The following is a 25,600-nucleotide window of genomic DNA, read 5'->3' as shown; positions in this document are numbered from 1 at the left end:
GCTTTACCAATAGATAAGCACAATAAAAATGCACAATTTTTATTAAACTCTATAAATACATTACAAAGAGGCAGAGCAGCTGCTCCCTGATTTCCAAGTTGCAGATGCTCAACAGGAAGCAGCACAATTACTGAAACTTGGTGCTCTTCTTAACACCAATACGGATGCCAGACAGCTCACCACCATATCGATGCACTTCCGTACGGACCTCGCGTACCTGCAAAATTAACATCTCATTGACTGATTTAAACAAACTGCAGTATTCAACATAGGTTCACATGTTGTTAACTTTTAGGGAAATTAGAAAGAATGGCCCATTTTAAAGTAATAGTGTAACTTGTGTATGATACACTGGGATGTAGTTGCATCAATTCTAAATATGGATTCAGTATAAATATGTACTCTGATCACCCAGCATGTTAATATGGACCAAGTCTGGAAAATGAATTTGAATAGAGTCAGAGATGTACAGCACGGAAACAGACCCTTTGGTCCAACCCTTCCACGCCGACCAGATATCCCAACCTAATCTGATCTGACCTGCCAGCACCAGGCCCATATCCCTTCAAACCCTTCCTATTCATATACCCATCCAGATGCCTTTTAAGTGTTGCAATTGTACCAGCCTTCACCACATCCTCTGGCAGCTCATTCCACACATGCACCACCCTGTGTGAAAAAGTTGCCCCTTAGGTCTCTCTTCTATCTTTTCCCCTCTCACCCTAAACCTATGCCCTCTAGTTCTGGACTCACCCACCCCAGGGAAAAGACCTATTTATCCTATCTAAGCCTCATGATCTTATAAACCTCTGTAAGGTCACTGCTCAGCCTCATACGCTACAGGGAAAACAATCCCGGTTTGTTCAGCCTCTCCCTGTAGCTCAAATCCTCCAACTCTGGCAACAACTTTGTAAATCTTTTCTGAACCTTTTCAAGTCTCACAACATTTTTCCAATAGGAAGGAGACCAGAATTGCACGCAATATTCCAAAAGTGGCCTAATTAACGTTCTGTACAGCCGCAACATGACCTCCCAACTCCTGTGCTCAATACTCTGACCGATAAAGGAAAGCATACCAAACGCCTTCTTCACTACCCTATCTACCTGCGACTCCACTTTCAGAGCTACGAACCTGCACTCCAAGGTCTCTGTTCAGCAACACTCCCCAGAACCTTACCTTAAATGTATAAGTCCTGCTAAGATTTGCTTTCCCAAAATGCAGCACCTCACATTTATCTAAATTAAACTCCGTCTACCACTCCTTAGCCCATTGGCACATCTGATCAAGATCCCTTTGTAATAGAGGTAACCTTCTTCACTGTTCACTGCACCTCAGATTTTGGTGTCATCTGCAAACTTACTAACTATACCTCTTAAGATCACATCCAAATCATTAATAATAGTTAGATTTTTTTTTTGACTGGCACAGACTCAATGGGCTGAAGGGCCCTTTTCTGTGCTGCATACTTCTATGACTCCTAAGAAATTAAAATATGTTTCAATCAAAGTGGAATTATTAGAGGGAATGCTCTTTTCTCTTGACGCAATGAGTCTCTTGGATGAATACTGGGCCATAATTAGTTATGGCACTCGCTGTTATTTAAATACATCAAATGAAAATGCACTTCAAAAGAGTTGCAGATCTGTGATTAAATATCACCATCCAAAAGTTGCAATCTGAGCTACACCATAATTTTGCAACTTGCTGTATTTACCCATTAATTGAGTTTATAAATGTATCAATTATGTGAAAAGTATTGCCAACTCATCATCTTAACATTAAACGATAACAAGTAGATTGCCCCATTTCTTGAGGTGTTTGTTTGGGAAGATTTTTTTAATATGTTAGATTTTAAAAATATTTTATTCTTCGTTTTTTTTTCCAAAAACTAATCTCTCCCTGATTTGGTATGGAATTCAGTCCTTTATTTTGCCCTGCTTCTGAGCTGTTCTATTGTTTGCTTCCCAATTTTTAAATCTCGTATTGTAAGGTCCTTTGTTCAATCAGGTCCTATATGGACAAGTTTCTTCACTGCTGTTATTTCCTTGCACTATCAGCAAATTTGCAAGCAAATTGAGTTTTGTTTAATTGAATAGTACAGGAGAAAAATGTAAAGAACAAAACTCCCCATTAGGCAGCCTGTTACAGTAAATTTCATCCTAATTTGTATTCCATTATGCTATGGACTTCTGTTCCATGCACTTTGCTAATGATCTCAATCCTTCAATTTATCAATCTCTCTTCCCCACCTTCAAAGAGATAATATCATAACTACAACAAAGAACATAACAGAGTTAAAAATCACACAACACCAGGTTAATTGGAAGCACTAGCTTTTGGAGTGCTGCTCCTTCAGGTGGTTGTGGAGTATAAGATCCATACACCACAACCACCTGATGAAGGAGCAGCATCCGAAAGCTAGTGCTTCCAATTAAATGTGTTGGACTACAACCTGGTGTTGTGTGATTTTTAACTTTGTACACCCTAGTCCAACACCAGCACCTCCAAATCAGAACATAACAGTACTTCAACTCAACGCTTTGCTACTTCACATACCAATCTAGAAACCAAAGTTATTTCCAAGGAAAGTTTCTGCCGGGGCCAAGGGAACCACTTTTAGTTTTATTCAAGAAAGTCTGACATGTCCTCTTCTGCCAATAAACAACAACTGAGACTCCCACACCAGACGTAAATAATTTAATTTGTTAACAAGCCACTTTATTTAAATGGCAATTTTCAACTCCTGCAATCTACTGGGGGGATCCCTTTACTTACCTGACCCTTCCTTCGTATTTTAGCACGTCTGAATTTCTCTCGGTGCTTGACTCGGGGATTACGATCAATCTTCTTCCTTTTAGGTGTGAGACCTTTGTTCTTGGCAATCTGTCAAAGATCATACAGAGTTTGATGAGGATCCAGAGACAAATTTGACAAACAGGTTTGTAACCAATTGTGAACTGAAAGGTTCAGTGGCACATATCTGTACTAAAACAATTAAGAAACAGAAACTCCTGGAGAAACATAGGAGGTCAGGTAGCATCATGGAGTGAAAAAGTGAGTTTTGAAGACTTGCATATTGGACTTGAAACATCAACTCAGTTTCCCTCTCCAGACATGATGGTAGACCTGCTGAGTTTCTTCCATCTTTTCTGTTCTCAATATCAGTTTCCTATACCAAAGTCTGATTAAATTGGCTGCTCTATGGTATATAATAACTGTATATCATTTCAAATTTTTGAAACAGAACAGACGTGTGGTTTCAGTTTTGTAAAGATAACTTTTTTAAAACAAAATTCAGAAGGTCAGCTGGAATAGTGAATTAAAGGCAAGAAGGCATCTTATTCAGTGTCTAGCTTAAAGATTAAATCTTTATTGTGCTAAGTTTACAACCAGGGAAAACAAATCAGAGGAAAGTTTAATTCAGAATAATCAAAAGCTGTCAGTCAGAAGAGTTTAGTTGTGAAGCTTCAAAGCTGAATTTTTACAGAGGTTTTGAATTGTGTGAACAGAAAATAGGTTGAGGCCCTCAGAATTGAAAACGGTTCATGCTGGCAGACTTAGAGAGAAAACATCAAACACTCAGTAGTTCAGGAAGGACAACTGAAAAAAAGAGTCAGTTAAGCATTAAAGAATTGAGGTAGAAATTAAAATTTCTCTGGGATTGAGTATCTGGAAAAATATTGCTCGAAAATCAATAGCAAAATAATATCTCAAACTATGTTAAGATCTTCCTAAACTCTTTATCGTTTGTTTTTTCTTCTGTGCAATAATCATATTAATTTGGTCAAGAACATTTGTAGCCTTTGTGAATATGTTTCAGTGACTAAACCTCCACACTAATCGTCTACACTTTTGGAACACTGTGTGCAATTGTGGTCACCCTCCAATAAAAAGGATCTTGTGAAACTTAAAAGGGTTCAGAAAAGATTTACAAGAATGCTGCCAGGGTTGGAGGATTTGAGACATAGGGAGAGGCTGAATAGGTTGGGTGGCTGTTTTCCCTAGAGGGGTGACCTTATAAAAAGGTTTATAAAATCATGAGGGGCATGGGTCGAGTAAATAGACAAGTTCTTTTCCCTGGGGTGGAGGAGTTCAGAACTAGACGGCATAGGTTTAGGGTGAGAGGGGAAAGATATAAAAGGGACCTAAGGGACAACCTTTTCACGCAAAGGGTGGTGCGTGTATGGAATGAGCTGCCAGAAGAAGTGGTGGAGCTTGTACAATTACAACATTTAAAAAGGCATCTGGAGGGGTATATGAATAGGAAGGGTTTAGAGGGATGTCGGTCAAGTGTTAGAAAATGGGACTAGATTAATTTATGATTACTGTTTGGCATGGATGAGTTTGACAAAAGGGTCTGTTTCCGTGCTGTACATCTCTATGACTCTTATTATGTCAGATTTCATTCTGCAATCTGACTTATTCAGTAGAGTTGTCAGCTGGGATGCTCACAGAAAGTTTTGGATTCTTCACATGGAAAGCTCCCATCAAACCAGTCAGGTGGTAAACAAAAGACTTTCAGACAGATAACAAAGAGTAAACAAAATCACTGCTGTGGTGCCATTTAGTAACATGGTACGTTAAATAGCAAAAACATTCAGCTGCGCATCAACCACTCAACTGACATTTAGGATTATGAATGTCATTTTTAAAATCAAATAATAACTCAAAGAAACAGCTTAAGTTTTGAGCTCTACTGAATATTACAGATTCAGGTCAATACAGTTAGAAAAAGGTTAAAAACGTTGCTCTAAAGTAGACAAACATATGTTAAAGTGGAGTTAGAAACCTGGTATGTGATCTTTCTCTTTCCTTCTGGACCAAGTACTTCCTTTACCACAGCACTGTCCTCATTGCTGAAATACAAAACCCAATGTTATTCATTTGAATACTACAACAGTTACTCTCATCAATACTGAAGGTGCTTGTGATAAGAGGTGATGGGAGAAGGTGGAGGAAGTGTGTGATGGGAGACATTCCAGCTCTCAGAGATCAAGTCAGGATTAGAAGAATCTAGCATAAATGCATTATTTCTCAAATGAACTCTTTCCCTACTTCACAAAGTTCTGCACGGTAGGTTTTCCAAGCAGCTGCTTTTCATCCTTGAAATAACAAAACAGGTAAGTCAATTGCCACCCCTCAATTAATTTTTGCTGGGTATATTTTCTGTGGAGTGGCAAGGAAATAAAACATTTGAACCAAAAAATTCTATTTAAAAGGGGAGCTAAACCTTGTCACAGTAAACAAATAACCAATTCTGGGCAGTTTTGCATTCACTTTACTCAACCCAATTGCTAATGCAGTGGAAATGATATTTTTGCCTCCCCACTGTGCCAGCAATGTTAGGTTGAGTTCTTGTATCCCTATTGCATCCTTGCCAGGGAATCAAACCAGAAATGTATAAGCATTACTATATGAAAGTAGGCAATTCAGTTCATTTTGAATTTTTATCTTAAGATCACAGTCACGTATACCCACCCTGTTGCCATCCTTCTTATTCATTCTTTCATCAACCACCTATCTACCCATTCTTAAATGTTGGCATTGCCTGTTTCAATCACAAAGTCCAACTAGGCAATCCAGAATCACTCACTGGAAATGCAGAGACGTAGTTTCCCTCATTTCTAGTCTGATATCTCTTTAACAAAGATCAACAGCCCAAAGAACCTTTTCAAAAAATAAAAATGCCTCTGAGAAAAACTGAGGAGCCACAAGTAGAATATTCAACGTGGCTAAACCAAATATTTGGCAAATTGCCAAGTGCAGAATGTATTGCTTGCAAAAATAATAGACAAATACATGTGCTGAATTTATGTCAAAAGATAAATCAGAACTTACCTATAAAATTTTATAGTTATCTTTAAAACAAACTTAAGATGCAAGAATTAAGACAATTTCTTTCACTACATTTTCTTGTAATTAAACAGCTTCTAATTGAGAACAATTTAACCCAGCTATAAGGGTACAATAATGATCAAACTGTAAAAGTTATTCCTCAAACCAAAGGCACATACATAACATGAATAATTTAGCTCTGTCACAAAGGGGTTCATTTAGAATACAACATGCTTTTTGTTAAAATTATTATTTGGAACAATGAAGTACAACATTATAATAATTAGGTTTTTATCTTCATAATAAAAACACAATTCAGTCTTTTCTTGATTTAATTTTTTTCTCAGCCTTTTTTCTGTTCATGCAATCCAACTGGAAATGAGTGGGAGTCACAAATGAGATGCTAAACAGCAATAATCGGTTCCAGGCTGCAGATTCTTGGATTAGAACCAGCAATCATTTAAAACACTTTCTATCTACTCTATTCCACTCCTTCATAACCCTGAACACATCCATCAAACCACCACTGAATCTCCTTTGTTCTGACAAAATTAGTCTGAATTTCACAAAACATTTTCATATTTGTATTTCATCATATCAGGCAACATTCCAACAAATCTGAACTGTACTACTCCAATACATCAATGAGCTTCCTATTATATATAAATTTACCATTACAATATAAGCTAAGTTAAAATCACACAACACGGGTTATAGTTCAACAGGTTTATTTGGAACCACTAGCTTTTGGAGCACTGCTCCTTCATCAGGTGACAGAACCAATATTCCATTCATTAAGATATTTCCGTTTGAGCGGCTGGCTTTAAAATCTTGTGAATCTGAACCCTCACATTGTTCTTGCTCATTCACATCAGCCATCTTTCCCTCATTCAGAATGTAGCTCAAACTTTCTGGTTTCCACATCATAGAGACCAGGTGCATTACTGAGATGCTTGTTGGGACACTGGAAGAGTTCTGATATACTAGAAATTCCCCAAGAAATTTAAAATACTGAGGGGCAAAATTCTCTGCTCTCCAGGACTTCTGCAAATATCTGAGTCAGTTAGAGGTGAAGACTGAGTAGAAGACTTTTAGGTACAGTACTTATTATGGTGGGGGTTGGTTAGCTCAGTTGGCTGTTCCCTGTAATTCCTATTCTCTACAAATACAGTAGTTTGTCAATGCTTTCTGAAAAGCCAATGTACACCTCTGGCTTCACTATGTCATACCTTCCCATCTTCAAGGCAGTAATATCTCTTTTTAACATGAGAGATAATGCTTTGTTCACAACATCTTTACCCCAGAAAGTTAATTAGTTTAAAGACTGTGCAGTGCACATCCCAACAGCCATTATTTTCCTGATTAAGGGACACAATCTAATACATTCATATGCAAGCATATTTCATGTATGAATGATCAGCACCTGTGATATTGAGTTCTCTTTCTCTTTTCAGCCAGCCTCTCCTCCATTTCCTTATAATATTGGAATGCTGCTTCTTCATCTGTATCAGACTTGGAGTCCCCAGAAACTTTGTCGTCAGAGACCTACATCAAAACATTGATCCTGTTAAACTCAAGAATGTGTGGAAAAACTATCTATTCGTAGCAATGATTAAAGATAGATAAGAACAGATTCAGTCCATCAAGGCTCACTATAAAACTTGAGTTTCACTTTCAATATTAAACTGGTGTGAAAACAGCCAGGGTCACTATCATATTTTCAAACATTGACAACTATATATAATTAACAATAACTACTCACCCTTCAAAATCTGGATTCTATCCTTGCTAACGTGTAATGAAAGTCACCCCTATCTCACCTTTTCTTCCATTCGTTGTCCAGCTTTAGGCTGTTTGCTCAATTGAATCGGAACTTTTCTCCCCTCAGAGGAGAGTTGAACGTTTTTCGTAATTTCCAGGCTATCCTGGCTCAAAAGCTGCTGGATTTCAGACGACAGCTTCTCATCCAATCCAACTAGATCATTGATCAGCTGCAATGACAAAGCAGTCGTCAAATGCAAGAACACAGAGGAGAAAAATTCTGCATAACTTGCTTTTAATCCAACTATCATTTAGCAAAATTAAAAGCAAAATACATGACTACTGGAAATCTGAAACCGAAATAGAAAATGTTGAGAAACTCAGCAGGTTGGGCAGCAGCTGTGAAGGGGGAAACAGAATTAACATTTCATGTCCACCAGAAACTCTTCAGTACTAAAGGAAGAGAGTCATATAGGAATCAAAATGTATAATTCAATGAGATGCAGTACAGTAGGTTGAGCCCAAGGCTTGTCTGCTCCCATTGGCTTTCTCCTTTCTTTTTCTTTGGTTTTTCTTCTTTTGGGTCTAGAGTGTGGCAGGTGAGAGAGGAGGCCTCCAGTGGCAGCAGCAACACCAGGACAAGCCAGACGTAGCTCCTCTCCAGCCTGGGTTCTCCTCGCGAGTAAGGAGCAGGTCCAGGGCTGACTCCCCTGGTCTGCACTCACAGGCTAGGTGAGGCTCCAGTTCCACGCTGGGCCCGTGCATCTGAAGGAGAAAAGATGACAGTCTTGGAACAGCATGGCTGTCTTCCAGTATGACAATCTTGTTCTGACAAGGGTCTTGTCTCTGTGTGGAGGTCTTCTTCATCTTCAGCTTCCAGGTGATCCAACTGCCTGACAGGTAGCCACATCGAGTAGTGGTGGTCTTGTCCCACATTGGCGGTCTCATCCTGGCTGGGTCTTCACAGTATTCCATCATTCCTTATCGACTTTTCGAGCCCAGGAGCCATTAACTGAACTGTGATGAACTTTGCCTTAATTTTACTTTTTTTAAAACATTATTATGGCTGACTTCTGTCATTGATGTCGGCATCATGGTGGAGCAACTTAAAACATTTCACTGTATTTTTTATATCAAAGTGCAGATGACAATAGATTTTATTGTATTCTAATTCAGTTTCTCTCTTCATTGATGCTGCCTGACCTCCTGTGTTTCTCCAGCATCTTGTCTTTATTATTGTTAAACTGGAAACCAGTTCACCCAAACCGGAGTAAAGTTATAGATTCTTCAGTAATCTTTGCAGCCCAGTGAATACAATGGGTGCTGCTTGAGCTGGGGTAGATGCTGATCAGACAGAATAAACCAAATCAGAGAATGATTCCAGAACTAAATCTTATTCGGTGTTTAAGAACACAGCATGGTGGCTCAGTGGTTAGCACTGCTGCCTCACAGCACCAGGGTCCCTGGTTCGATTCCAGTCTCAGGCAACTGTCTGTGTGGGTTTCCTCCGGGTGCTCCGGTTTCCTCCCACAGTCACAAAGATGTGCAGGTTAGGTGAATTGGCCATGCTAAATTGCCCATACTGTTAGGTGTATTAATCAGAGGGAAATGGGAGGGGGTGGGTTACTCTTTGGAGGGTTGGCATGGACTAGTTGGGCTGAAGGGTCTGTTTCCACACTAGGGAACCTAATCTAACTAGATTCTGAATGATAGACTGAAACGGACCTAGGCTATCCCTTTGATTGCAGAGTGACACAAGGAAAATTGAAGTTCCTGGAGCTGTTAAACCGCTGGATACTTACGTTTCTGTAGGTGAGAAGCCTCTCGATCACAGGGTGATTATGCACTGGGATCCGCTTGGCCTTCAGTACCAGGTAAAAACTGATGTTTGTGCAATAACTACAGATTACAGAGATTTTGTTAACAAGAAAATCACAAGTTTAAACCAAAAGTAAAATGTGGAATATTCAAGATATGGAAGATATCACATTGCTACTGGAAGTACAATTTTTTTTTAAATGTACAATACCTCACACTTTTATGGTATAATACAAGAAATCCTCACATTCCCTCATCAGTTATTATTCCATGGTGATTGCTTCTATTCCTCAACATGTTGCTGAAATCCACATCTCTAACAATGTCATATACCATTTTAAACAATAATCAAATAAGCAGTTACCAAGGAGTAAAATGCACTTGATTAAAATAAAATACACAGACACTTTCCACCTTTTCTAAAGGAATGCGCCAAAAATGGTGAAAGGACAAATGCAGACACCATGTAAATACAAGTATTTAGAGCATGTGGCCTTTACCCACTTTTATTTACTCATCAGAAATGCAATTAGCCACATTCAGTGACTCATGACTAACATGCTGGACATATTGCATTTAAGGCAGCTGCTGGGTCTCCCATTCTCCTCCCTCCCCCCCCCAGTTTTTGGAAAAGTTACAGATTCTCTAAGGTACTATGAAAGAAACATACTTCAGGTACAGATGGTACTTAGTCTGCACGTAGTGGGCACCCTGTGAATCAAAGGGAGAACAATTATTACAATATAATCCAGATAACTTGATCTCTCTCAATCCTCATCCGCACTCATTTAGTTATTTGTTCCAGCATACCTTCCCTGCACGTATCTTCCTACTCTTCACCATATTCATTAGTGGATGCAGCTTATCCCTCAGCTCCATGAGCTGCAAAAAGGCAAATCAGAAACTAATCAAATGCTCTGAATGAAACTTGGCAACAGTAGTTTAACAATCAACACACAATCCTAAGAAGTAGCATGCAAATATTAAGACAGGAATTTCCAAGCTTTCTGTCTTCTTAACAGCTTATGTAAAGGAAGATTTTGACAGTTAATGATAAGCCAGACATTTCCTGCAAAATAAAAGGTGCATGGATTCAGTAGTGACCCCTAATCCATGCTTTCTGAAAACTGAGCTGTCACCAATTTTTCTTTGCTTTTTACATCAACAACTGTAACTTGAAAAGAAGCTAAATTCAGAAGAGACTCTGCCTGGAGTGGTGTTAACAATACTAATTCACAAGCAAAATATAACTGGAGGTAATTGGAAATAAGCAAATCCTGTGCATTACAGATAAAATTCCACTTCAGCTTTATTCATCCCCTTTCCCATCGTGCTGCACCATTAATACAAGAGAGGTTGGATAGATCACTGGTAAGCGAGTTAAGCAACTTTGAGCAACTTTCCAGTTTCTGTTCACAGATCAGAAAATTGGGAAGCAGCTAAGTGTATTAGGCCTGAATAAGCATCTCAACACCAAAATGTTCTGGAAATCCTTACTGGAATGAACAGTTCCATTTCCATCAATGATCACACTATTCTCGTTTCCTCTTCATATGACAAGCACAATTCATTGTTACCTTCTCAAGGACCATTTAGTGATGGACAATAAGTCCTGGCTTTGCCAGCAATGTTCACATTCCAACAGCAAGTAAAGAGAACAAGTTACATGTTAAAGTCTTTTTTGGCTCTACAGAGCACATCATCTGTTTTAAAAGTTGCTTTATTATATTTTAGATTTAGTTTTAATCCGATTTATATGCCACTTAACATCATTCAGAAATAAAACAGCATAACAGATGAATAAATTCAACATAAAGTTTCAATGTTTCAGTAACCTTTGCTTTGAAGTCCTGAATGAGTTCCAGAAGTTCTGGTGACTCCTTCTTCAGCAGACCCATCTGCTCTTTATGTGACATTTTCTTCAAATCCTTTTTGATTATCAGATCTTTTTGAGTCGCTTTTTCAGTTTCCTGCTCCTGGGCAAACGCCTGTAATAAGAACACAAAAATACTTAAATCCTCAGCTGCGCCCTTATTGAAAATCCTGCCTCAACAGCAAATTTTACACTTAGACATGGATGACCTGATGCTGTTGAACATAAACAGTATTTAAAGGTCAAAAAAAACTTGCAAAATATAAAGTGTGACAGTGACATGGCTGAGTCTCTTTTTTTTTAAGCAGAATGAGCTCTCTCTCCCACACACCTCCCTCCATCGACTTTTGGCAGACCAGAAAGGCAGGTGCAAAGATTCTGCTTTTACATCACTTTCTACAGGTCAACCCCGGCTATATGAAAGGATACAGTAAAGACACAAATGCCAGAAATACAGCTTAAATTAAGCAAGTATTGCAAAAACAAAATGAAAGTTGAGCCAAACCTAATTATTTGAAAGAAAGAAAACAAAGTCTAGACTGGCGTTTTGGCTTAAGATAAAAAATACAATCGAGAAGGATACCAGGGATGTCAAACAACACTTTAATTATATATTAAAAAAATGATGGGGAACTGCTTGCTCAAGGTTGATAGGGATAGGGAAGAGAAAGTTCTGTTCTGATAACTTCCTTTCAAGCCAACTTGACTTTACACACCAAATCTGAAGAAAGAACCACTTTCAGGCCTCAATATCCTTCGCTGATTACCTGAATAAGGTCAAGTCCAAAGTCTTCCTCTGTCAGATTCTCTGCCAAACGCTTTTGAATATTCAAAGCTTCTTGTTCCTCATCCTGAGCTTCTGCCAGTGCATCTTCCTTACCCTTACCACCTGTGTTTAAACAGGCAGAAACAGAGAACCCAGTCATGGTAAATTTGTGCATCTGTGCTTTACTACTAAATTTTCATCAGGACAAAATAGCACAAAGTCAAAAATTCAAGGTTATAATTTTCTGAGGATTCTCATGTCAAAACAAATAGATTACCAATTAGGTAATTTTCAAGACTTGAAGCAAAATTGCAATAGTGCATCACCTTTCAGCTGTGCCACTACAATAAGAGCATTTAGAATCTACATTCACACAACTCCCAGGATCAGTGGCAGGGAATTTCAAACAAGTCATGCATTGCTATAGAGTCGCTCAGAGATGAGACTTCAAGTAAACATTCACTGATCCAGATATCTCCGTATCAACATCTACTGGTTCTAAAAGGTTGGATGTTAAGGAAATCTGCAACTCAGATACAACTTATTGCATCTTAAACAAAATAAAGAATGATAATGGACACTTGAGACTAAAGTGGATTCTCATTGCAATTATTCAGACCTAACATTATTCACAAGGTATTTGCAGATGAAGAAAATCCCTCTTTCCAGAATACAAATTTTGGTGTCTAAGCAACTAACTTGAGAACAAAACCACAATATGTAAACATGGAGGTACAGGATTCCTTAATTAACATTTAACATCTACAGAAGAAGACAATGTACTGAATGAGAAGGTAGAGAATTTGGGCATAGAATCCTACAGCATGGAAACAACCCTTGCTCCTCGGATGCTGTGCTTTTCCAGCACCACACTCTTCAACTCTGATCTCCAGCATCTACAGTGCTCACTTTCTCCTTCAGTCCAACCAGTCCATGTTGACCATCATCCCAAACTAAATTAGCTCCACTTGCCTCATATCCCTCCAAACATTTCTTATTCATGTACTTACCTAAATGTATTTTAAATGTTGTAATTGTACCCATATCCACCACTTCCTCTGGAAGTTCATTCCACACACATGAACCACACAGTGTAAAAAAATTGCCCAGTTTTTAAAAAATCTTTTTCCTCTCAACTTAAAAATATGCCCTTTAGTCTTGAAAGCCCCTACCCTAAGGAAAAGACACGTGCCATTCACTTTATCTATATCCCACAATTTATTTTTTGGTTTATAATCCTCTTAAAAGGTCACCACTCAACCTCCTAGGCTCCAGTGAAAAAAGTCCCAGCATCTCCTTATAACTCAAACCCTCATTCCTGGCAACATCCTGGTAAATCTCTTCTGAACCCTCTCCAACTTAATAATATCCTTTCTACACCAGGGAGACCAGAACTTGACACAGTACTTCTGAAGAGGCCTCACCAATGTCCTGTACAACCTTAACATAGTGTCCCAACTCCTATACTCAAAAGGACTGAGCAATGAAGGCAGGCACACTATCTACATGTGATGCAACCTTTGAAGCATTATATACCTAACCCTCTGGATCTTTCTGTTCCACAACACTACCCAAGGCCCTACTTTTATACTTTGTATAAGTCTTGCCTTTGTTTGTTTTACCAAAATGCAATATCTCACATTTATTCAAATTAAACTCCATTGCCACTCTTCAGCCCATTGACCCAATTAATCAAAATCTCTCTATAATCTTAAATAACTTTTTTCACTGACTACTACACCACCAATCTTGGGTCATCTGCAAACTTACTTACCACGCTTTCTATAATCTCATCTAAATCATTTATATAAATGACAAACAAACATGGATGCAGCAGCCAGGTCCTAAAATATAGAAGAATGCAAAGTAAACTAATCTGCATTAACTCTATTATACTCCAGAATATGCAATGAGCAATTAGCCTTCATTTGTTGCAGTTTCCAACAATATATCATCAATACACAATGTGACTACATTCTCGCTGCTACTCAGAAAATCTCTTATCACATTCCAAGGGCAGCAAATGGCCTTGGTACAAATGAATTGAGTATCCCTAGCACAACTCAAGTATCAGTAGACAGCTGTAACTTTAGTATCATCAGTTCTGATTAGATAATGTCCAAAACATGAGCCTATTTTCTCATTCTGGCAATAACTGATCTATTGTATAGTTCCCACCTTAAAATGAATATCTTGTAATTCTCAGAAAGCATGCAACAAAAATGAAAAATCTATCAAGAATTGGTCTACAATTTGACAAAATGCAACCTATGGAGGAAATCGTTCCCTTGTTGCTGAAGACAGTTCAAGATGGGAAATTAATGCACATACGTGAAAGCTCATCAATGTAGTCTGTGCTGTAATACATTGCTTTCTTCTGGCCCCAGGCTAACTCATTGGGGAGACCTACAAAACAAAAAATGCAAAACAAAATTAGTTTCAGTGTAAAGCAAATAATAACATATTAGAAACCGTTCTTCCAATTAGGTAGTTTTAAGTAGGGATATGTCTTGGTCAGATGGTTCAAAACATAATGCAATAACTCTCATTTCAAGAAATAAATACTCAGAATTTACAAGGCAAGATAATATTATAGGATTTATTAAAAATAACTGAGGAAAACAGCTGATACACTTGGTCAACAAGAAATGGGATTGTCAATCTCACTCTTCAGACAAGAATTTATTCCTTAACAAAAAAAAAAAGGGTGAGCTTGTGGGGAAAGTAGAAGCTGGCTGCAAACATTTCTACAGGCGTACAGAAAGAAGAAAATCAGTGAAGACAAATGTAGGCCCGTTTCAATCAGAAACAGGAGAATTTATAATGGAAAACAAAGAAATGACTAACCAACTATGTAAGTACTTTAGTTCTGCATTCATAAAGGACACAATATAAACATCAAAAATGCTGGGAAAGTGTTTAAAGAGAGTGCAGTATTACCAGGGAACTGACTTTGGAGAAGTTGATGGGATTTAAGGCTGATAAATCCCATGGCCTGATAATCTTACATCCCAGAGTACTTAAAGTGACCCGAGAAATATTGGATGCATTGAAGAATGATTTTATTGTTGCATGTATTTTACATTGAGAAAAACAGTAAAATACAGTGGAAAGCTTGTCCACTGTTGCCATGATCCAGTGCCATTTTGAGTTGTTTTAAGAATGAGACAAGAAAAGATATAGTTTAAAGAAAGTTAAATCAGCCCTGAGACAGCTCATCAATGACAATGCCTTGCCACCGTCCACACTAGAACCAACCAACACTGAAGTCGCACTCTTCAGGTACCATCTTTCACTGCTGGGCTGATTCTTCTTCGTCATCGCGCTGCCATCATTGGTGATCCCTTCCCAGATTCTATAGCCTCTGGAATAGTTCCTACACATTGGAGAGTAGCTAACATAACCCTTCTACTTAAGAAGGGGGAAGAGAGAGAAAACTGGGAATGTGGACCTGTCAGCATAATGTGAAAAGTGAGAAAAACGTTGGGAGTCTCTTATAAAAGAATTGATAGATCAGCATTTGAAAAACAGTGGCAGGTTTGAATATAGTCAGCATGGCTTTACAAAAGGGAACTCAAGCTTCAGAAATCTACTAGAATTCTTCGAGGATGTAATTAATTGAGTGATTGAACGGGAGCCAAATGGATGTGGCTTATTTGGATTTTCAGAAAACTTTCAACAACACTCCACATAAGAGATCAGAATGTAAAATTAAAACATATAGGATAAGGGGTAGCGTATCAAAACGGATAGAAATTTGGTTGGCAAACAGGAAACAAAGAGTTGGAGTAAACGGGTCTCTCTCGAAATGACCAATAGAGTATCATAGGGATCAGTGAGAGGAATCCAGCTATTCACAATATATTAGTGATGTGGATCAGGAAACATGTTTTCAGATGACACAAAGCTGGGTAGGAGGATGAGCTGTGAGGATGATGCAGAGATGCTTCAGTGTGATTTGGACAAGACAAGGGAGTGACTGATGAAGTAAAATGTGGACAAATATGACATTATCTACGTCAAAAGTAAAAACAGATTTTATGTGAATTATTATAAGTTGAAAGAGGGAGATGTGCAAGAAGAGCAGGATGTCATTGTACACCAGTTGCTGAAGGTAATCAAGGTGCAGCAGGCAGTACAGATGGCAAAAAATATTTGAGCCTTCACATCAAGAGGGTTCGAGCACAAGAGCCGGTCTATCCTGCTTCAACTGTACACCACGTTGATGGGACCACATCTGGAATATTGAGTGTGGTTTGGTTTCCTTCTGTGAGGAAAGATGTTCTTGCAATATAGGGAGCGTAGCAAAGATTTACCAGACTGATTAATGGAATGGCAGGACTGACCTATGAGAGGCTGAAATCGGTCAGTATTATAATCACTGGAGTTTAGAAGAATGAGTAGGCATCACAGAAACCTATATAATTCTAACCAGGCTAGACAGGGTAGATAAGAGGATCTTCCTGATGACAAGGGAGTACAGTACCAGGGGTCACAGTCTAAGGAAACGGGGAGAAATTTGTTGTTACCTGCCCCTACTTTCTATGTTCCTATGATGGTGGATGACCATTTCAGTATTGCAGAATGCAGCTTCCACCACCAGAGGGCACTCCAGCGCTGGCTTAACGAGCCCAATAAAAGCTAACTGTGAAGTTGCTGATGGGGAAGCGACAAACATGAGCATACCTATCCCTGGACATTGTGGCACTACAGTCCTGGAAAATTCACCTAACCCCTCTCTGCAATCATATAGGATTTCTCTTCATTGAAGTCAAACCCACGAAAGGGGATTTCAGACTGGGCAGGTGAAAAGTGATTGATAAGTGTTGCTGAAACTGCATGCATTATGTAGAATCATTGCAGCACCAAGCTCACCAGCTTCCAATTTGCCCTCAAGGTCACTATCCATGTCAACATCCTCCTCATCGTCATTATCCTCATCTTCCTCATCATCCTCATCTTCCTCATCATCCTCGTCTTCCTCATCATCCTCTGAGTCAGGTATCTCCAAGGACATCACCTCTTCCTGTTGAAGCATTCAGGAAAAAAATGTTAATTTTTAAAATGAATTTCTACCTTAGATATATGCCACATGATAACCAAAGGGAAATGATGATGGAGGCATTATTCTGTAGAAACAGTAGCAATCAGTGCAAGAAACCAGGGACATTTTCCTTTTAGTTCACACGCAGTGGCCAGGCAAATTCAACAGATGCCAACAAGGCTGAAACATATGAGGATAAAAACGGACGAGAATTAAGTGGTGACAAAGTTGTTAGACTGATGAGAGGAAGGGAAAATTATAAAAAGGCCGGTCAACTGCCTCATGAGACTGGAGCATTCTTGCAGGACATAGGCAGGCTTGACAAGTGGCAGCAGTACCACCTCAGGTGGTCAAAGTGGTTTCACCAAGTTACTTTGAACTTCAGCAACTCAGAACAAAGCTTGTCAGTATAGGAAGTGTAAAATTTCACAGAAATAACTATTATTTTATCACATTATTGGTCATTCAGTGTAAGTGCAAAAATGTCAAATCGAACGTTTTTCCTTACAGGTGCAAGACAAAAAGCTTCAGTGGTGTTAATCGCTCTTCAACAATGTGAGCACATCGTGTACAAAAGCGACTCATCAGACTTGCTTAGTACGAGCACATCCACCTTCCATTTCTGCTGTGGCTCAGTTGGTAACATACAACATAATCCAGCAAAATTCACATTATCTGGCTGAAAGGAGCCAAAATACTTTGGCAACCAGAATCTCTTATTTTTCCCCTCATCAACATCCATGATTATGCACATTTCAACAACTGGAAGCTATACCAGTGATAAATGACAACCAACAATTAGACTACCTGCAGCTGGCCAGAGTTTTATAACAGTAAAGCTAAAAGTTACTAATGTTCTTTATAGATGATCACTTGCTGTTGCAGTACTCATTCAGCAATGTTTTTGACTTCAAACAGCCCATGACTGTAGAGTCATGAATTACTGATAGGACACAAAGTGATCTGGTGGTACATGATTTTAATCAAAGTCAACACTCCTTCTGTTAATTGGCATTTTTGATTTACTGACACACATTAGTTCCAATGCATGGCAGAGAACTCAAATCTTACTGGATAAACAGACATATTAAGTTATTTTTCACAAGTGGCTTTAGAAACAAAGGTTGTCTGAAAAGTCAAGCATTCTTTGCAGGATTCAGTGTCAGTGCAGTAGAGATGATCACACTAACCTCATCCATTGAGTCTTCGTTTGCATCATCCAGCATGACTCCATCAGCCAGCAGCTTCTGGAACACAAAATTACACTATCAGTATCCACAATAAAGATGATTTAAGTTGAACAATTCTGCAACGGGAAAACTTCAAACATACTATTGTTCTTTTGCTTAAACTCGATTTGGCAAATGAGGTTACGTATTTTTAATGGACTACTTTCTATAAAGATACCTTTCCTCTGGAGTATTGTGTGCTGTTCTGGTCACCACACTACAGCAATGACGTTGAGCCCTTGAAGAGGTGCAAAAAATAGGTTTACCAGAATATTGCCTGGATTGAAATGTATTAGTTACAAGGAAAGGTTGGACTAACTTGGGTTGCTTTCACTAGAGTGGAGACCAAGGGGGTAACTGATAGAAGGATATAAAATTTATGAGAGGCATTGATAGGGTGGATAGTTGGGAGTCTTTTTTCCCTAGGATGGAAATATTAGATTCTAGGGGGCATGGGTTTAAGGTGAGAGGGAAGAAGTTTAAAGGGAACGTGTGAGGTAAGGTTTTTTTTAAAAACGCAAATGATAGTAGGTTCCTAGAACGCACTACCAGGGGAGGTGGTAGAAGCAGAGATTATAGACGCACACAAGCAAGCTGGGATTAGAGGGATATGGACCACATGCAGGCGGCTGGGATTAGTTTTGAATGGCATCATGGTGGACTGAAGGGTTTCTGCTGTACTGCCCTACGTTCTTCCCAGTCTTTCACCCTTTCAACAGAGTATTCATAAGGTGATAAAGATTCATTGCTTAATTTTGAAACTTCGAACATCCCATTAATACTAAAAAGTACGTAGGAGGAATTAAATACCATCCCTATCACTGGAGAAAAAGTATTAGACAAACAATTGGGGCTAAAGACAGTTAAGTTCCCTTGCCCCGGAGTCTTGCATCCTAAAATGCGTAGCTACAGAGATAGTGAATGCATCGGTTGTAATTTTCCAAAACTCCTTGGATTCTGGAGAAGTACTAGAGGATTGGAAAACTGCTAATGTAAATCCCCTATTCAAAAAGGGAAGAGGGCAAGAAGCAGATAACTCCAGGACAATTAGTCTCTCATCTGTTGTTGGAAAAGTATTGCAATCAATTCTTAAAGGAAGTAATAGCAGAACATTATGAAAATTATAATCTAATCAGGTAGAGTCAACATGGCTTCATGAAAGGGAAATTGTGCCTGACTAATATATTAGAGATTTTCGAGCAAGTCTCAACCAGAATGGATAGAAGGGAACCAGCAAAGGTGTTGTGTTTGGACTTCTACAATGCATTCGACAAACTGTCTTGCAAAATGCTGGAGGTAATGTATTGGCATGGACAGAGTATTGGTTAATGGGTAGGAAAAAGGTAAAAACAATGACTGCAGATGCTGGAAACCAGATTCTGGATTAGTGGTGCTGGAAAAGCACAGCAGTTCAGGCAGCATCCGAGGAGCAGTAAAATCAACGTTTTGAGCAAAAGCCCTTCATCAGGAATACAGCAATAATGGGTAGGAAACAAAGAGTGGGAATAAGGGGATATTTTTCAGATTGGTGATCTGTAACAAGTGGGGTTCCACAAGGATAATTGCTGGGATTACAATGGTTTATCATATATAGTGGAAGTAAGGAAGTGAATGTATTGTTGCCAAACATTTGTAGAACAAAAGAAAAGTATTATTATTGAACAGTGGAGCTGGCTCAAGTATTTTCCAAGCCATACTTGCTGTTACATTTCAGTCACACACTTGGGTCAACTAGATTATAAATATCCACATTGATAACTAACTGTCAATATCTATTTCTCATACTTTAACAACTGCCTTCCCCCTACTGTGGCAGTGTAGTAACTTGGTTTTGCAGTTGCAAGATCACCAGCCTGTTGTGTCAAGAAATTTGTATGTCCCAACTGCTTACAATATTCCCATAATATTTGCTACTTATTAAGTTACAATAAAACTTCAACCATTGTTCCTTCACCTTCTATCCAGGCTTCACCTGCCTTTGTCTCATCTCCCCACATGAAATACAATGGGAGATTGCCCAGTTACACGCACGTTAGATCAAAACAAAAATTTCCTAACTTCAGAGCTACGGTGATGAAGAGTGTCTCAAACTCACCTGAAGCTTCTTCTGATGAAATTCATCCACGTCATCGTTAAAATATTCCGAAGAATTCTGCAAGGGGACAAGAAGAAAAGAATATTTTCTTGTCAAACAAATGCTCCAGGCCCACATTCCACTTCATTGTCACCGCAGCACATATCAATCCTGACCTGTCCTTAATGCAGCAGCCAGTTAGCTAGTACCACAGTGTTGACCATGGCAAATTCAAAGGTGGCTGATAATTTGGAATATTATTGCAGCAATACATATTATATAAACAGACACACGAGGAATCTTAATTATTGAACTTATTCAAGTCATTAAGTTATCTTCTGTCTTCCCATTTCCACAGTGTTATTGAAGAGAAGTTTGTTTTGTTCACAGAATCACATTTTTTAAACTGAAAATTCAGAAAAATTACAACTTGTGAGCATTGATACACATGTAGATGTGTTTTATGACTAAATCTCAAGCAATTTTACAGCATCCGTGGAGTGAGAGATCATTTCATTCTTCAATTACTCTTAAAACAGAATAAAACATGAGAAACATAGGACAGAGATGACTTAAAGTTTTACCACTGGTGTTATCAAAGAGAGTTCTAAAAAATGTCAGACATAGAACCAAATATTTCAGGTGACCTATGGCTGGTGGAGACACTCAGATGACAAGCAACATGAGTTCGACTGGGACAACACTACTATTATAGGACAAGCCAAACAGAGAACAGCCAGGGAATTCCTAGAGGCATGGCACTCATCCACAGATTCAATCAATAAGCACATCGACCTGGACCCAATATACCGACCACTGCAGTGGACAGCTAGAACTGACAACCGGAAGTGGCAGATACAAATCACTATAAATGCCGGAGGAAACATCACAGAAGCGCTTCACAGGAGAATCCCAAGCACTGAGAATGTCACCTAGACAGGGGACGAAACATCTGCAACACAAATTCCAGCTCGGCGAACAGAACCACAACATCAAAATAGGACCATGTACACCCAGGGGGAGGAAGTGACGACTGCCCATGCTGGAGACTAGAGTCAAGAGTGTGGTGCTAGAAAAGCACACCGATCAGGCTGCATCCGAGGAGCAGGAGAATCGATGTTTTGGGCATAAGCCCTTCATCAGGAATGAAGCTTGTGGGCTGGGGCTGAGAGATAAATGGTAGGGGTTGGAGTTGGGGGGAGGAAGCTGGGAAAGCAATAGGTGGGTGAAGGTGATAGGTCAGAGGGGGCAGTGACGGACGGGTCCGGAGGGCAGTGCCAAGTTGGAGGCTTGGGATTGAGATAATGTGGGCGGAGGGGAATTGAGCAGGCTGCTGAAATCCACATTTATCCCATGTGATTACAGGGTCCCAAGGTGGAATATGAGGTGTTTGGGGAGCACCATCTTATTCTACAACTGAACTTATATAGCACCATTAATTTAGTTAAGTATCCAAAGGTACTTCAAAAGAACTGTGATCATTGGGAGGCTGACAGTGTATTACACAACAGGAGATGAAAAAACGTGTGGTCAAAGATGTCGATTTTAAGGAGTGCCTGACAAGTAGGCAAACAAGATAGTGACAGAGGAGTTTAGGGAGGAAAACTCCAGACCTGACAACATATGTAGCCGAAACACCATTGTCTTGGAGGGATTAAAATTAGGGCTGCTGATTGGATCAGAATTGGAGGATTGCAAACATTTGAAGGTTGAATGGCTGAAGGAGATTCCAGAAATAGGAAGGAGTAAGGCTATGGAGGAATTTGAAAACAAGAATGAGCATTTTAAAATTGAAGCAGTGCCTGATTAGGATGCAATGTAGGACTACAAATACAGGGGTGATGGATGAAGGTGGACGTAACCAGCAATTTTCAATGCCTCGTGTTTACAGGATAGAATAAAGGAGGTCAAGCATAACCGTAACAAAATAATCACGTCCATAAATAACAAGGATTTTGAGGAGTATTACAGCAGAAAATGAACTGAAAGCAGTCAGGCATTTTGGAACGTGGGAATAGGCAATGCATATGAAAGAATTGTTCATCGCTCTTCTCTGCTTTCTATCCCTTAACCAATTTTGCACCCACACTAATTGTCCCTTTAAATCACAGAAACTTTAATTTTGTTAATATGTCTGTTATGTGGCAGTAAAGTACTTTTTAAAAATTCTATATATATATATAGCAACTGTATTCTTATGAAGTCTTTGTTCCATCTACATAGTAAGTCAAATTAATGTACAATCCTAAAATGTATGTCCTCTGCAAGGCAATTAGGAACCAGGTTCACCCTTTAATACTCACAGCATCTGGATTTGGTAATTTGCTGTATGTCTGAGAGTCATAAATATCATCATCCACCTGCTGTTTGAGCTTCAGCCTACTGGACCTGCTGCAAAGGTAGACAATTTGAAAGTAAGGTCACCCATGTTAACTGTTCCTCTCTCTATAAATGCTGCTAGAACTGCTATTTCCAACATTTACTGTTTTAACTGTAAATTCACGAATACAAACCATTGCACAAAACTCCCACCCATTCAGTTTAAAACATAGTCCAATTTAGATTTTTCTGTCTTATATAGCCTTGTAATTTTTTTCTGGTTATTTGCAGACTAAGCAGTAAGGAACCAGTAAAAGTGTGTAACAAAATAAAGCCTTATCTAGTCTTAGTATCAGGTGAGGAAGTTCATGTGGTGGGACCCAAGCCATTGGAAACAAAGCTGACCACCTAAAACTATTGGTGGACAGAGGAATTTCAATCTAAGCTACAAAAACAGAAATGGCCAGAAAAGCTGAGCTCATTGTAAACCCATTGTTGGCCACTAATAGTCCCCATTAGTAACTATTCACCCTTTGTCCAACTGTTCTTCTCTCCTTTGGGCTCTTTCTCCACCTCTCAATTAGTCCTTACCACTCCGCCCACCCTATTCCACATATAAAATCTAAATTTTCCCTAGCCACCATCGGTTCTGCAAGTCACTGGGTCTGAAACATTAACTCTGATTTCTCTCGATGTGCAGATGCCAGTGTTGTACTGGGGTGGACAAAGTCACACAACACCAGGTTATAGTTCAGCAGTTTTATATAAAATCACAAGCTATCAGAGAAGTATTCCTTCATCAGTACTTCACCTGACAAAGGTAAAAAATCTCAACACCAGGTTATAATCCAACAGGTTTATTTGGAAGCACTAGCTTTCAGAGCACTGCTCCTTCATCAGGTGGTTGTGAAGTGTAAGATCATACAACACAGAAATTATAACAAAAGATTACAGTGTGGTGCCACAGAAATGAAATTGAAAAAACATGGATTGTTTGTTAAGTCTTCCATCTATTAGAATGACCACATTAGTCTCGGTTATTTCAAATGTAAATCCTAGTGGTTCTTTTATATGTAAAGTTAGCTTTAACAATAGGTGCCATCTCAGCTCAGATATTCCCACTTTAGAAACAAAATCACTCTGAACATTGGGAAACAGACAGACTTTAACCTCACACCTTCAATGCAGTATTTGAGCTGAGATGATCTATTGTTAAAGCTATCTTGAGAACGCAACTTTAAAAAATGTTATGGAATTTACATATGAAAGAACAAAAACTAACATGGTCATTCCTGATGAAGGGTTTATGCCCGAAATATTGATTCGCCTGCTCCTTGGATGCTGCCTGACCCGCTGTGCTTTTCCAGCTCCACACTGTCGACTATAACCTATTGAGTGATTTTAACTTTGTCAGGATTTGGAGGTGCCAGTTGAGCTGGGGTGGACAAAGGGGCAGCGCTCCAAAAGCTTATGATTTTAAATAAACCTGTTGGACTATAACTTGGTGTCAGAAGATTTCCGACTGATTTCTTTCCACAGATGCTGCAAGACCTGCTAAACTTTTCCACCTATTTCGGGTTTTGTTTATGATTTCCAGCATTCGCAGTTTCTTTCGGTCTTTTTTATTCAATCTAAGCTAGATGGCTACGAATCCAGGCTCTGAGAAAGAAAGAGAATGCTGCTGTGGTTCTGTTCGCCGAGCTGGAAGTTTTTGTTGCAAACGTTTCGTCCCCTGTCTAGGTGACATCCTCGACACAACCAGCTATCCCTAGTAGCCACACACGCAGACGACAAGCAACATGAATTTGACTGGGACAACACTACTATTATAGGGCAAGCGAAACAAAGAACAGCCAGGGAATTCCTAGAAGCATGGCACTCATCCACAAACACATAGACCTGGACGCAATATACCACAGCGGACAGCTGAAACTGACAACCGGAAGCGGCAGGGACAGACCACTATAAACACCGGAGGAAACACCACAAAAGCGCTTCGCAGGAGGCTCCCAAGCATTGAGGATGTCACCTAGACAGGGGACGAAACGTTTGCAACAAAAACTTCCAGCTCGGCGAACAGAACCACAACAACGAGCACCCGAGCTACAAATCTTCTCACAGACTTTGAAAAAGAAAGAGAATATTCTTTCTTTATCCGTTTACAGCTGAATACAGCGACTCGGATTGAGCATCAGGCCAGAGGGAAAACGGGAAACTCAAACTCCCTTCCTTTCCTTTCCCCCAATTTTTTTTTAACCCAACTCTCGACCTTTCTTCGTTCCCTCGAAACACCTCCTGCCCATTGCAGTGCCCTCTCCCCGTGTCAGCAACTACTTTCTTACCGGAGGCTCCTCATGGTCTCCGACAGCAACTGGTCCTACCCTTTAATGTCCCGGACACAACAAGGGTGAAATGTAACCGTTCCCCCCTCCATGCGAGGGTCGCGAAATGCTTAAAATATCGATTTAGTTTTGCCTGGATGCTGCTTTACATGTCGAATGTTCCCTCTGCCGCCTGGTTTTCGTTTCAGATTTAAAGCACACTCAACACTTTTGGTTTGTTACTTCTCTCTTACCCGGAACCTTTCCGTCACCGGACAATTTCCGGTATGCGGTGGCCTATTCCATTGTAACTGAAAGGGGGAGAGTTTGTTCACCTACACTGTATTTGAGATAGTGTTACTTGACTCCTTTAATATTAGAAGTAAAATTAATTTTAAATAAATATGCATTAAATATATTACGATTAAGATTGTGAAGTTGTGACTCTGTTTCCGTGATGACAAGATCTTTGGCTGTAGTTCTCCCCTTGACGCGTGTAAGTGGACGGTGTTGGCTGCTTGGTAACAGAGGGAGCCGCCGAGGCTCAGTTGTTGTTGTT

At 39.4% G+C, this 25,600-nt stretch overlaps 1 protein-coding gene across 1 annotated transcript; it reads right to left on the bottom strand.

Moving 5' to 3' along the window:
• Window positions 1–14: 14 nt before the first annotated feature.
• On the bottom strand, window positions 15–25,213 carry utp3 (UTP3 small subunit processome component). The gene is made up of 16 exons (XM_043675676.2): window positions 25,063–25,213; window positions 22,705–22,792; window positions 20,423–20,479; window positions 18,289–18,345; window positions 16,930–17,080; window positions 14,386–14,460; window positions 12,056–12,177; window positions 11,251–11,403; window positions 10,226–10,297; window positions 10,086–10,126; window positions 9,400–9,496; window positions 7,657–7,827; window positions 7,260–7,381; window positions 4,791–4,857; window positions 2,777–2,884; window positions 15–217 (listed from the first exon to the last, which is right to left on the bottom strand). The coding sequence occupies exons 1-16, from the start codon at window positions 25,074–25,076 to the stop codon at window positions 128–130; spliced, it is 1,485 nt and encodes a 494-aa protein (XP_043531611.2). The 5' UTR covers window positions 25,077–25,213; the 3' UTR covers window positions 15–127.
• Window positions 25,214–25,600: the final 387 nt, after the last annotated feature.

The sequence above is a fragment of the Chiloscyllium plagiosum genome, unplaced genomic scaffold (genome assembly GCF_037043375.1).
Source record: "Chiloscyllium plagiosum isolate Xiang-an unplaced genomic scaffold, Cpla_swu_hap1 HiC_scaffold_37, whole genome shotgun sequence".
Taxonomy (NCBI): domain Eukaryota; kingdom Metazoa; phylum Chordata; class Chondrichthyes; order Orectolobiformes; family Hemiscylliidae; genus Chiloscyllium; species Chiloscyllium plagiosum.
This window is presented reverse-complemented; position numbering and strand designations above follow the sequence as displayed.

Excerpts from the sequence above, each read along its gene's own strand:
- utp3 (XM_043675676.2), bottom strand. Across the intron at positions 10,298-11,250 it reads TTCAGGACTTCAAAGCAAAG|CTCATGGAGCTGAGGGATAA; the intron begins GTTACTGAAACA and ends GCCTTTTTGCAG. Across the intron at positions 7,828-9,399 it reads GGCTTCTCACCTACAGAAAC|CTGATCAATGATCTAGTTGG; the intron begins GTAAGTATCCAG and ends TTGTCATTGCAG.